The 13534-nt window shown below is 42.3% G+C and overlaps 1 protein-coding gene across 3 annotated transcripts in view; it reads right to left on the reverse strand.

The window, feature by feature from the left end:
* The window catches only part of NUDCD1 (NudC domain containing 1), a 120080-nt gene that overhangs the window by 55598 nt on the left and 50948 nt on the right, over nt 1-13534 (reverse strand). For all 3 annotated transcript variants that reach the window (XM_018570765.1, XM_018570773.1, XM_018570760.1), the window contains exon 6: nt 143-350. In XM_018570765.1, the coding sequence (XP_018426267.1) occupies nt 143-350 (208 nt within the window). The remainder of the gene's footprint in view (nt 1-142; nt 351-13534) is intronic.

Raw genomic sequence — 13534 nt, forward strand, 5'->3', positions numbered from 1 at the left:
GGGGGGGGGAGGAGAGGGTTCATCAGAATTATTTTTTACATATACTTCAACCTAATGAAATAAAAAAAAAATATTTAATGAGCTATATTGAATCTGAAGGCATGTCTGCAATATATCATGAATGCAATGTCGTCTACTTTACCGTCTTTCATCTTTTAGAACCCAAGTGCTGCTTTCATGATCAATGACGGAGTACAGCGGTCCTTTCAGGAAGGGCTTCTGCTCCTTTAATGAGATAGTTATGTGAGTGGGAGCAAAGTGGATCTTGATGTCGTCTCTGGTTGTGCCTTCGGGTAGGGCACATGTAAAGGTCACATAGTTTGCCGTCTGCTGCCAGACATACAGGGGATCTATAAAACAATTCCAAGTCAGAGAAGACATTATAAGAACACTAACTTGACACTGCAGTCTCCCCCTTAAAGGGAATCTTTAGACTTTTCAAGCATTCATTAGATATAGGTGTAAAAGAGATCAGCTTTATATACATTTGTTGTTGTAGGTAATTTTTGTAAATGTTGCTTCTATGTACAGTTTGTATTTATACAAGCAGGTACATGGGGGCAACCATATTTGACTATTACATACTGAGGTTCTGCTTCCTGCTTTGAGATGTTAAATAATGGTTGTGCTTTATTGCTCCTCCTCACAATGCAAGTCTATGAATCAGCCAACTCACTAAAAACAATGCACTCCCTGTGTGGCTGAAGTACTACGTTGACCGTTGCTAAAGAGGAACTTTACCCATATCTTCAAAATGATACAAAGGCACCTTTAGAAATGTTTAGTGATGAGAAATCTAAAAACACATACTTTTAGATAATTCCGGCTTTTTATTCTATGCATAACCTTATTTTTCTTTTCTTCCTAGTCTTTTGACAGTGGCCTTTTTAACTAAGGGCAGGTTACTACAGTAGAACTCCCTTTACTTCCTGGAACTCGGGCACATGTGACTAAGACATGTGACCATGCCAATCATCTCAGGGGAGGAAAATGACTTTCCCTGAGATCTCATGAGATGACAGATGAGATTTTCCAGCAATGCTCTGCTGATTAAACTTTCCCAGGATGCAACGCTTAAATATTTATTATAAGTTAAAAAAAAAACAGTGCAAAAAACATACAAAACTTGTAAAGAACATTACAATAATAACTCAAAATATGTACTTGAAAAACAAGTTTTCTGATAAAAACAGGATTTTCCAACCTGTTTTTATCAGAAAACTTGCTTCATTCGGTCTCTAAAGATGCAGACATCAAGATCCTGTCCCCTCTTAATCACCTAATTTCTGGAGTGAACACGTTTAAATGTTGCAGTCTTGCCTCATAGCTTTGGTCATCCATCCCCTTTATTAGATTTGTTGCCCTTCCCTGCATTCCCTCCAGTTCAAGGACATCCTTTTTTTTTTTGTGGATTGGTGACCAAAACTGAACCGCATACTCCAGATGAGGCCAAACCAGTGTTTTGTAAAGCGGCAGAATTATTGCTTTGTCTCTACAGTACATCCCTTTTTTATGCATGATGGTACTCCGCTAGCTTTGTTTGCCGCCGCCTGACATTGCATGCCATCTTTTAGTCTGTAACTATGTCTGCATTATCTAATATGGTTAACTCTAGTGTAGCATTCATCCTGGTTGGGACTTCCACCATCTAATCCATGAAATTGTCCCGCAACAAGTTTAGGAAACGGCCAGCCTTTGTCTAGCCAGACACATTTGCTGGTTTCACTGAGAATCTTCCACTTTACTGCCCAATCTTCTACTTTACTGGCAATGGTTGTATTTTGTAACACGGTAGAATGGCATTTCTGTGGTTCTTGACTATTCTCAGTTCAGTTGCATGGAAACCTTAATATGTGAAGTCACGTTTCTTTCAGGTGCATTCAGCTTGCAGTTGAAAGAGTTTTTTGGCAGGAGGATTTGACCTGCAGCTGGCCTCCTCCTGACCAGCATCAACATGCTTTTTTATACCCAGTTGACAAACAGAAGCCCGTGTACACAGGACAATAATGATTCAACATCATTTTTTGACTTTAAATTAAAGTAAAAGGAATGTGGTGGAAAACCTTTCCTGTGTGATCCAGTTGCGATATTTGTAGTCATCTTGTATGAACATATTTATAAAGGAGATCTATGAGGTGAGTGATTTCCACTCATCCTTCTAGTTAGAGCCGACCTGTGACAATGAAACTGTTACAGTTTGGCTCTATCGATCGGAATTGAGCAGAAACATGCACTGATCTGCTCACTTTGCGATCGTCTCCTTGCAGTGAACGGAAACCGCCAGGCACCGCTCCCCGCAGGGATTCCCCGCCCCTCTCTGATCCTCCAGCGCTAAGTGGAGGAACGGACGGGGGAAGGGGCGGGCACAGCTGGCTCTGCCTCTAGATAGGCAGAGCCAGCTGTCACTCACACAGCTGGGTGGATCTCGACATTAATGTCGGGATCTGTCCCGGCTGCGCCGCTCTCAGTATATCGTGGGCAATAGCCTACGATATACTGAGCTTTGGGTCACGGGAGGACGCTAGTATATGTCCTCCCATGACACTAAAGAGAACTATGGGGAAAAACACACCGCATAGTTCTCTTTTAAAATGACCTATGTGTGCATTACAGCCTTCTTTGTGTAACAGAATCATTCTGAATAAAGTAATGTGTGTTCCCATCATTTTAGTTCTCGTTTTACGCGCTAATGCTCTTTAGTCATATTTCTCTTTTCCCTCGTGTAAAGCAGTAAACACCATTAACGTTTAGCACTATGGTAATGTTGTGTTGTTCGTTCATAATATATGATGCTATGTGTCCCACATATTCAGTTTAAAGCTGAAAGAAATTCTGCTGGATGCGGGTGAGCTCTCACCCTAAGGTGCAATTATATATATTTGCACAATATGTCACACTTACGTCTCAGTGTGCCCTCCGGCAGTGGTAACAGGTCTGGTCTCCAGTCACTGATCTGTCCGTTGCCAACTTCTAAGGCTGCTGCTTCTGGGTCCTGCTATTCTTTTCGGCCATTGAACAGCTTGATGATGGGACATCTATTCAGGCACTCAGCTCTATTATCAGCCTGGGCCCTACAGTATGCATTCTGAGAAAAATGGGGGAAGGTTTTTTGGCAAAAAAGGCTTTGTATGTCTCTTTTGCCAACACAACTCTAATTACTAGTAATCCCTTCAGAGTGGGACCATAGTTCAGCTTTACCTAAACTTAGATACCTTTTTTAGAGACAAACCGGAGGTTGACACAACTGATTTCTTATTAATATGATAGTTATCTGGCTCTCATGCTGACACTGTTACATTAGCGCTGCGTAACAAACCTTAAAACAAGTATATAGATAAGGGCTCTGACCTTCCTGATCGATAATACTTGCTTTAGGCCAGTGATTTAAAGTGTTGAAGCCTAGAGGTCTGCATAAAAGCCAGACAACAAGCATTTTCAGGAGGAGGTCAGCAATGGCAGTCCCCATTTTTCGCTTAGACAAAAGGTTAACTTGAATGTACCACTATAGGGAATATACTGTATTCTGGTAACGGTTTCTGTAACTGTTTTCTCTCATTTCACTTGCTTAGATTTTCAGGTTTTATTTACAAGGTTTAAACCATTCTTCCCCAAGTGCTAAAGAAACCTGTTGCCGTAAATGATTAAAAAGTGGTAACTGGCTTTAATTTGTTGATAGCTTGAAGTCCTTTTAGAGTGAAGCAAAACCCAAGAGTTACATCTTAAAAATGCATTCCAGTACCTTATTTACAAAAATCTACCTTATTTGTGTATCACTCGGCTGTAGATCCTCAAATCATCTCTGAATTGGTGCTGACACTGTCCTTCCTTCTGGAGGGTGGCTACTTTTGTTCCCCATGGTCCGTGTGTGTGTTGTAAAGTAGTCACCGTTCCAAGCTCACTCCCGTGATGGACTACAAGCTCACAAATTTCACATTTGGTATACTAATTTGTATTGAGATTGTAGTCCATCATGGGAGCGAACTTGAAGCAATGGCTAATTTATAACACACACAGGGACCCTGGGGTACAAAAGTAGCCCCCCTCCAGAAGGAAGGACAGTGTCAGCACCAAGTCAGAGATGGTTTGAGGATCTACAGCCGAGTGATACACAAATAAGATACATTTTTGTTAATAGATGAGGTACTTGAATGCATTTTTAAGATCCAACTCCTGAGTTTAGTGTCATTATAAAACTACATGTCCATCTATGACTAGGATGACATCGCTGTTGTTCAGTTTCGTAGCAGAAAGAACAACGTTGTGACCCTGTTAAAGGAAGTGGAAAAATAATCTTTAGAATCAGCATAAAGCGCCACTCATACGCGAACTGCCAAAGTAACATGATGCCCACATTAAATGTTAGGATGATGACAACTCACAATTATTTAAAGAATCCAATGTTCTAATGCACTCATTCTGACACTTCTCTTTCAGGCGCTTGTTGACATATCACCAACAGTGTTCATTTATTGACTTCATAAATGAATAGGACTAAAGTCAGATTGTTCTGCAAAGTTATAATATCTTACTCCTTCAGGCGGGTGTGATGTGAAAGTTTTTGTAACTTTTAAATATTGAGATAAACCTGAATTACTCTACTACATCTATAGCAGTAGTTACATCTTTTCACACATCAGAATCACACCTCTTCTAAGTTGCCTAATGGTTGCAGGTTGCGTAGAAGAGCTTCTGACACTGAAACTTCAATTCACTCAGGTCCTTTGTTCACATTTTACAGGCTATTAAAGCAGACCTGTCACTCAAAACTGGAATGAAAGCCTTCAGTGTCGAACTGCGTCAAACTGCAGAGAAAAAAAAAAAAACGGTCTACCTTTCGTCCTACAAAAATCGACATTTGAACATGTGTTATGTGACTGAAAGAGAATCTGTCATTTTACCTATTCAAAGCAAATTGATATGTTCTGTTAAAAGCTCACTCCACTATTTAAAAGAGAACTACGGGGTAAGTGTTTTTCCCTATAGTTCTCTTTAGGGTCACAGGAGGACATATACTAACCTCCTCCCATGACCCAAAGCTCAGTATATCGCGGGCTATTGGCTGAGAGCGCTGCAGCCGGGATGGATCCCGACAATACTGTTGTGATCCACCCAGCTGCGTGAGTGACAGCTGGCTCTGCCTATCTAGAGGCAGAGCCAGTTGTGCCTTCCCCGTCCGTTCCTCCACCCAGTTCTGAGGAATCGGAGGGAAAATCCCTGCGGGGAGCAGTGACTAACAGTCACCGCTCACTGCATGGAGACGATTGGGAAATGAGCGGAACAGCGGCATGTTTCTGCACACTTCCCGATCAGTAGAGCCGACCTGTGACAGCATCTTTGTCACAGGTCGGCTCTAACTATGAGGAGGAGTAGAAATCACTCACTTCATAGTTCTCCTTTAAGCATCACAAGCCCAGGGCTCTAGGCTTCTGATAATGTCCTGTGTCCTAGCTCCTGTACCTCCCCCCACCTTGCCTTATTGGATGTCCCATCTCTGACCCTGCCTTGACCTTAGACTGTTTTTGGATTGTGTGCCGCTTGCCTTGACCTTGGATTAGTTCTCCGGATTACAGTTTGTCTGCCTGCATTGAACCCAGACTGTCTCTGGATTACGTTACCAATTGCCTAGACCATTGCCAGCCTCTGGCCTGGCCTACGGAAACCTTGATGCTTTGCCTCAACCTGCCACTCTCGAAGATCAGAGGTGCTCTTTTCTGCTACCAGGGGGTCACCAAGCCAGAAACGATATCACTGTTTAACAAAACCTGGGGACAACTAACCTGCTTGCCTTCGGGGAATAGGAGCTGCCATAGGCAGAAGACACACTTGCTAGCTATAGTTTCTGACCTATTGTGCCAGGGAGAGTGTTACAGTCACCAATATTGATGACTAGTCCTTTCCAGCTAAACTTTTCCCCATGGGCTGACTTACCGTGTCTTGTTCTGCACTATCCTGCCTCCCCCACCCCAGATGGCTAAGTGGATGGGATTTGTCATCCGAGCTGAGATGTTTTAGGTATACCAGTACACATGGATCATTTGCAATGTGAAGCTGGGGCAGGTATGCAGCAGCGAAGGAGTTAAATTCATTCACCCTGGGGTCCTGGAAATCATATGGCAGCTTTATCTCCTGGCACCCAATTCTGTCATCTGATTGCAGGGCATGATGCTAAGCCTTCTCAAAGGTCTCTGATGAGCGTAATAGTTATTTACCATTTCACAGGCAGCAGGAATCAACAAGAAGCTGCACACTGGCAAGTGGATCAGAAATGAGGGATGTAATGTGCGCAGGAAACGAACACTAGGAAGCAAATGGATAGAAGAAGTGCACACTCAAAAGACAAATGTACTAATATACAACATTTAACGTGCTTGCATTTGGTCCTTTCCTGTTCTTTTGTAAATTATGCAAATTATCAATTTTTTTCAAGGGGTGGGGTTTTCTTTAAAAATTGAGGGGGTGGGGTTTTCTTTAAGGGGGGGGGGGGGAGGAGAGAAACACAGACCAACGCTGGGGGGGTTTGGAGTAGAGAGACACCGACCGACCCTGTGGTGGAAAAGAGTGGAGACACTGTCCGACGCTGGGGTTACGTAAAACTTTCCTCAGCCGAAAAGGGGTCACGAGTGTCTGACTGTTCATGCGTTCAATTATCCCTGTGCATTGCTTGGATTGTGTTTGTACACAGCTTGTCTGTGCTTAACCTGATCATTAGCCTGTTGCCTCTGCTATTGTTGGTCATTGCTTTGTTTATCTGTCTAGCTTGACCTGGCCACCAGTTTGCAGACTCAGCTCCTGCCTGTTATTGACTGTTGTCTACGGTGACAGAGGGTCTACCAAACAGAGTGCTGTTAGGGCTTGTTCACACCAAATGCAGACCAGATCTGCATGAGTTTCTGCACATGCAGTGCAGTGTGTTTTGCCGCATTTTTGCCACATTCCAGGCCGTTTTTGTAAAAGAAATATAAATATATATATAAATTTAGCCTAAAATGGGCTTTGAGCGCATTTCAGGTCGTTTGCATGCGTTTTTAATGCGCTTGCATGTGTTCCAGAGCGGGAAAAATAGAGCTTGCTGCAGCTTTTTTACATGCTCTGGAACTGAATGCTGCGGTGTGAACTAGAACCCAAAATACCATTGGAATACATTGGACGCAGATTTGATCCATTCTGTAACTGCTCTGCATCTGGAACGCGCTTGGTGTGAACTAGCCCTTGAGGGTAGAGCAGCGGTACACAAACTCCGGCCCTCCAGCTGTGGTGGATCTACAAATCCCATGAGGCATTGCAAGATTCTCACAGCCACAGACATGACTCCCGAGGAGAGATGCATCATGGGAATTGTAGTTTCACCACAGCCGGAGGGCCGGAGTTTTGCTACCCCTGGAGTAGAGGATCAGCTCTGACATCTGCAGAGAATCAGAAATTGCAGGAAGTGATGAAGAATTAGAAATTTAAGACCACCAGATATGAAGTTTGGAAGCACAGAGGCAAATCAATTATATACACATTCTACCCACTTCATCCAAATGTTCTAAACCTCTCTTTTTTTTTTACTTATATGCATTTAAACAACATGATCAGGAGAAGAAAATAAAAAGGAAAAAAAAGTGAAACCATGTCTTCAATCTTTAATGAACTGTGCATTAAGCCTCCATTATTCCCTTGCTCCATATTATTACCACTACCTGTATTATTACATAGGACAATGTGCTGTTACTTAAGGTTGGCATAACAAAAGGTAATGTGTGCTCTGTACATATGTGAAAAACATAAAAATTATATCTCCTACGGAGATTAAAAAAAACAAAACCCAAAAAACAAGCCCTTTTGTGTTAGTAGCTACAAAGCATTTAGATTTTAAGCCATAGGTTACCTTTACTTAAATGGGCATAATTGGTCTCTGTGATGTCCACTATTGTCTGCATAATTTCCCCTTGAAAAGAACAGAGTAATTACACTGCAGCTATGACATCACTACAGCAGTAGAGGTTAACAATTAGCTGTTGTTATGGGTATAATAACTACCGGTAGTGGAGGTGAGTGGCAGTACCTGTAAGGCGGCCAGTGTGATGTTACACAAACAAATGCTACTCTAAGGCTTCTATGAGAAATACAGCAACACTTCTAACATAACTTTTCAAATGATGTATTTGTTGCATACATAAGTATGGTATACAAAATAAACCAGAAGTAAACAAGTCCTTAGTTACTTTACAAGTAAAGCTTTTTATGGAATCCTCCACAACAGCACCACTTGGAGATTTCCCCTGCTTGCCCTACTGCAGCTCTCTAGTGTATCATACAAAATGTAGATGGAGTGTCTTAAAATTATTGTAAGTAGGAAATGATGAATGTGTAATTGCAGAGGTTCACTAGATCAAGGCATTATGGACAATGCACCACCACCTGCATTCTTAAAAGGAGAACTGAGGTGAGTGAAAATCACTCATCCTCATAGTTCGAGCCGAACTTAGACAATGAAACTGTCACACGTCAGCTCAATAGATCTGGATGTGAGTGAACACATACCGCTGCTCGCTCACTTCCCGATCATCTCCCTGCAGGGATTCCCGCCTCTGCGCTCCGATTCTCCAGTGCTGACTGGAGGAACGGACAGGGGAGGGGACGGGTACAGCTGGCTCTGCCTCTAGATAGGCAGAGCCAGCTGTCACTCACGCAGCTGGGTGGATCTCGACAGTAATTTAGGGATCCGTCCCGCCTGCGTCGGTCTCAGTATACCGCTCGCTGTAGCTCGCTGTATACCGAGCTTTGGGTCATGGGCGGACACTAGTATATGTCTTCCTGTGACCCTTAAGAGAGCTATGGGGAAAAAACACTTACCCCATAGTTCTCTTTTAAACACCTTCGTGACTGATGACGTACAGTGTACGTCGCCAGCATCGGGGCTGTTTAAACAGACTCCCGGCGACTTTTGCCGCCGGGACTCTGTTTAAACTTGTAGAGCTGACTGTCGGCTTTACAACAGAAGCGACTGAAGCTTAGTTGAATTTGGGTGATGCAGCAGGACAATGACCCTCAGCATCAAAGTACATCCACCAGACTGACTTCTGAAAAAGAAAACGCGCCTTTTAGAGTGGCCCAGTCAGAGCCCAGACCTCATCCCCATAGAGATGCTGTGGAATGACCTTGAGAGCCATTCACAGCAGGCATCCTACAAATGTGTCTGAGCTGAAGTAGTTTTGTAAAGAAGAATGGTGAAAAAAAATCCTCCTCAATGTTGTGCAAGTCTGATCCAGTGCTACCGAAAGTGCTTGCTTGAAATCACTGCTGCCAAATGAGGTTCATGCAGCTATTAATGCCAAGGATTCACTTACTTTTTCCTCCAGGACTGTGAATGTTTAATGGGTGTGTTCAATAAAGACACAAGAAATTAGAATTGTTTCTGTGTCAGCTTAAGCACATTGGGGGGAATTCATCAATACTGGAGCAGACAAAATCTGGAGCAGCTGTGCATGGCAACCAATCAGCTTCTCTCTTCAGTTTGTTCAGTTAAGATTTGAAAATTAAGGAGAGAAGCTGAATGGTTGCCATGCACAGCTGCTCCAAATTTTTTTGCTCCAGTTTTGATAAATTCCCCTCATTGTCTTTGCCTATTGTTGTGACTTACTGTGGATGAAGATCAGATCACCAGTTAATTCAAAGGGGTTCACATACTTTTTCTTGCAACTGTATGCATATATGTCTAAGAATGTCCGACACCCAAATCTAGAACTTGAAACATGCCACTGTCCGAACTATTGCTTATGCAACTAGAACATTCACAAATAATAAAACTACTGGATTTCTTGCGTTAGTATTTTTTGCACAACGTAGCACTAACAGGGTTATTCACAAAAGGGTGAAACGTTTGGAGAAGGCAGGAGGAGGGAACAATCTAGGACAACATAGCCGAACTGGAAAGTGAGCTGAATTGGAGAATGTTTCCAAATCAGCTATGTTGTCCTAGATTGTTCACTTCTCCAAACTCTTCACCCTTTTGTGAATTCCCCTGTAAGTGTATGTATCTTCAATTACATCTGAAGTCTCTAAGGTGCTTGGGAATGATAAACTAATATAATGAAATGCATAGCTAGAATGTTAAAATAATAACTACCGGTAGTGGAGGTGAGTGGCAGTACCTGTAAGGCGGCCAGTGTGATGTTACACAAACAAATGCTACTCTAAGGCTTCTATGAGAAATACAGCAACACTTCTAACCCCCTCCATGCTGCTTTAAAGATTTACCTTAAATGATGCCCCTTGATTTGATCATCTTCTTCCTTCCACTTCTACGCAGCAATCGCTCCAGCGCTGGTGCCGGTATTTGATCCAGCACAGACTCCTGTCTCTTCCTGTCCCACGGTGTCTGCCCGGTGTGCACGTTCATGGCTGCGTGCATTGAGTCTCTCCTCTGTACTGCACATGCGTCCGCCCCATCATGCTGCTCGGTTGCTCGAGAATCTTCAGATCTTCTGACGTGAGTGAGCGGCATAGACCGAGGTAAGTAATAACCTTTTTGGTAACTTTTATATATTTGTTTATGTTTTTGCATATATCTACCGCTTGCTAGCAGTAGATTAAAGTGGAGCTCAGCTCTTCTATTCAATGGTCCATTTGGAAGCCTTTATGGTCACAGTATCATGGCTCTTAGATGGGTAGCACTTAACTTTGTTTCAGGCAGAAGTAAATGCCTTTAGATTAGCATACAACCAGCAGATGATCTCAGGACTTACAAAGGTTCTTGCAGCCATATCAAGGAGCATTGTCTGTTCACTTTATGACCCAAAAATCTCTCCATTACAGCACAGATTATTTTAGTTGTCAAAGTTAAAATCAATTCATGTGTAGGACCACTTTACCTTCCCACCAAGTCTGTAACAGATCCAGCAGACTCACCTTTCCAGCGCTCCGAACAGGGAGGGTAGCTCCGCCCCCGCCGGTCCGCCACAGTCACAGCGCTCCTTCCTCCTCCTCGGCTTAAGCCTCAGAGCAAGGATCCTGTGCATTACATGAATGCATCACCAGTCAACCTGACACTACGTATACACGGCGAACAGCAATTATCTTTTTGTTTAGAAGAGCTGATATTTTTTTATAAGAGCTGATATTCTTTACTCAAACTATTGACTTGTACCTTTGTAATGTGAAGTAGCATTACGAGATATTACATCCTTTAAGTGAAACAAATAGTACATTCTCATTATTGACTTTTGATTCTGTGGAGTGTGGAAACTACAACAGAAGATTAAAAATGTTACTATACAACTTGAATAGAGTGACTTGTAACTTGTTGCAGTAACCTCCGCAGCTAAGATCCATATATGATCATAAGAAGTACTACAGTCATAGCTATATAGGTCCAAACCAAAAGAAAAATCTTAGCTCCGGGGGTGCAATGGGAACATTCACACCTACATGGGCTGTCAGTCATTAGAGTGTAGTGAAGGAATTGTCCACAATAGAAGTCAACAGCACTCGATATGTGCAAGAAGTAAAGCACTTTTTATTAAATCGTCACATGCATCTAACAGCCAACCTATGTCACTATGTCGCCCAGAAGGGACCCTGCGTGGCCCAGAAACGTTGGCTGTTTGACGCATGTGACGAAAAAAAAGTGCTTTACTTCTTGCACATATCGAATGCTGGTGACTTCTATTATGGACTGTATCTTATACGGCGCCATCCGTGTTGTCACTTCAAGCACCAACCTCTCATTCAAGGTTTGTACGCTGTATGGAGTGCAGGTGATTTCATATTATCGATAGTGAAGGAATTGGGCACACAAACTTGCTTGTGAGAGTTTGAAGTGCTGGTTTTATACCAATGGTAGTATTTACAATTTGGAGATCTCACTGCAAAATAGGAATTTCCACTGAAGTACAAATGGGCAAATCTCAGAAGCCAAGTAAAAGCACTTAACACCCGACACCTTTTCTTTGAGTGTTTTCTTTGAGTGTCATAAGAGACACTTATTCCTAGAATGGAGTGACTGACTCTGAATGGAACAGAATTTTAGTGCTACCCCTGCTTTTAAGTTGGTCTATAGTTTTTCCTTTAGGTGTTTCTTAAATATCTTATTCGCTGAAATTTCTCTGAAAATCTCTAACACATTTTGAATACAGAATGAGAGTTTTCAGGCAGCAATGACCACGGGGAAAATATACAGCAGTCAACAAACCAGACAGATTGACTGTATCTCTCCAGGAAACATAGTGATTGGATGAGAACTGATACATAGAAAAGCAAGAGACGACAAAAAAAAAAAAAAAAAAGGCTCACTGAGCCTTAACAACACAACAGTTCTGGGAGAAGATGAAGAGACTGAGTCACTGGCTCAACGGCACACAAAATCATTATGCTTCACAGTAAACATTAAAAAAACAAAAACACACATTATTCTGATTTTTCTTAAAGTTGCTCGGTAATTAAATTGTACAAAGTCAAAAGCCAATAGTTTTTACTGGCCTCCTATGGTGCCCACATGTGGGGAAACTACTGACAGAAGAAAGACTGTCTACCTATGTCTATAATCGGACTGTGTGAATATCACTAATGACTTAAAAGACTGGCAGAAATTAGCTCTGGGACTGAACCTTTAAGACATCCAATGTAAGGGATTCTTGTTCTATTATTTCTACAGTCACCCTTACCGGTATGATAATTCAACACCAACCCTTATCTGTTACTCTGGTTGTCAACATAGGTGGTTAAATCGGTTTCCTAGCAATGCCCAATGGCAGTATGGGACAGCACAAAGCCAGCAATAGGGATTAAACCACCTACACACTGTAAAGGGAATTCATGACCTGTTTGGGGTAGTTGAGAAACAAACAATGCTTGAAAAGACTTATTTAACAAGAAGAAAACCCCCCACAAAATACAACCCCACCAAAAAAAGCGTGGTCAGCGGTCGGTGTCACAAGAGGCCAAGCTCTACTCCCGCACTGCCCCACTTGGCAACAAATCAGGATGGAAAGAGGTTCAGGAAGGCGAAAGCTGTCACAGAAGGCCGCACCCGCTGCTCAACCTCCTGTGACAGACAAAGGAGTGAGGATGGAGAGAGGTTACATGCACTCAACGATCAGCTAATCGTTGAGTGCTTGTAAATAATTGAGGACATAGTATGTTTACGGAGTCTCCATTTAAGAATGAACAGGAAGTGCTCTACATCACTTCCTGTTCATTCATGATTGTAGACATAGTAACGCATACTATCTCCACAGTTTATGAATGGTAAGATACACTCAGTATAGAGGCTTCCTGCTCATTCATAACAGGGGCTGCAGAAAAAGAGATTAAAAAAGATATTGAGGACACAGGGTCCTCAGTTTCAAAAGGGAAATATCAGGGGTCAGCTTAGACCCTTGATATTTCCCCAGAGCCCCCGGCGGTAAAGTAAACATTTTTTTTTTTTTTTAAAAGGTAGAAAAAAAAATTGTTGTTTCGACCTAACAAATTTTTTTATTACCAGGTTCTGGTCTGAAAATTCCAGTTTGTTGCACCTCTAGAAAGTTAGTCTATTACATGCCCCCCTAGA

This window comes from Nanorana parkeri, unplaced genomic scaffold, assembly GCF_000935625.1.
Source record: "Nanorana parkeri isolate BGI_ZX_2015 unplaced genomic scaffold, ASM93562v1 scaffold39, whole genome shotgun sequence".
Classification (NCBI taxonomy): domain Eukaryota; kingdom Metazoa; phylum Chordata; class Amphibia; order Anura; family Dicroglossidae; genus Nanorana; species Nanorana parkeri.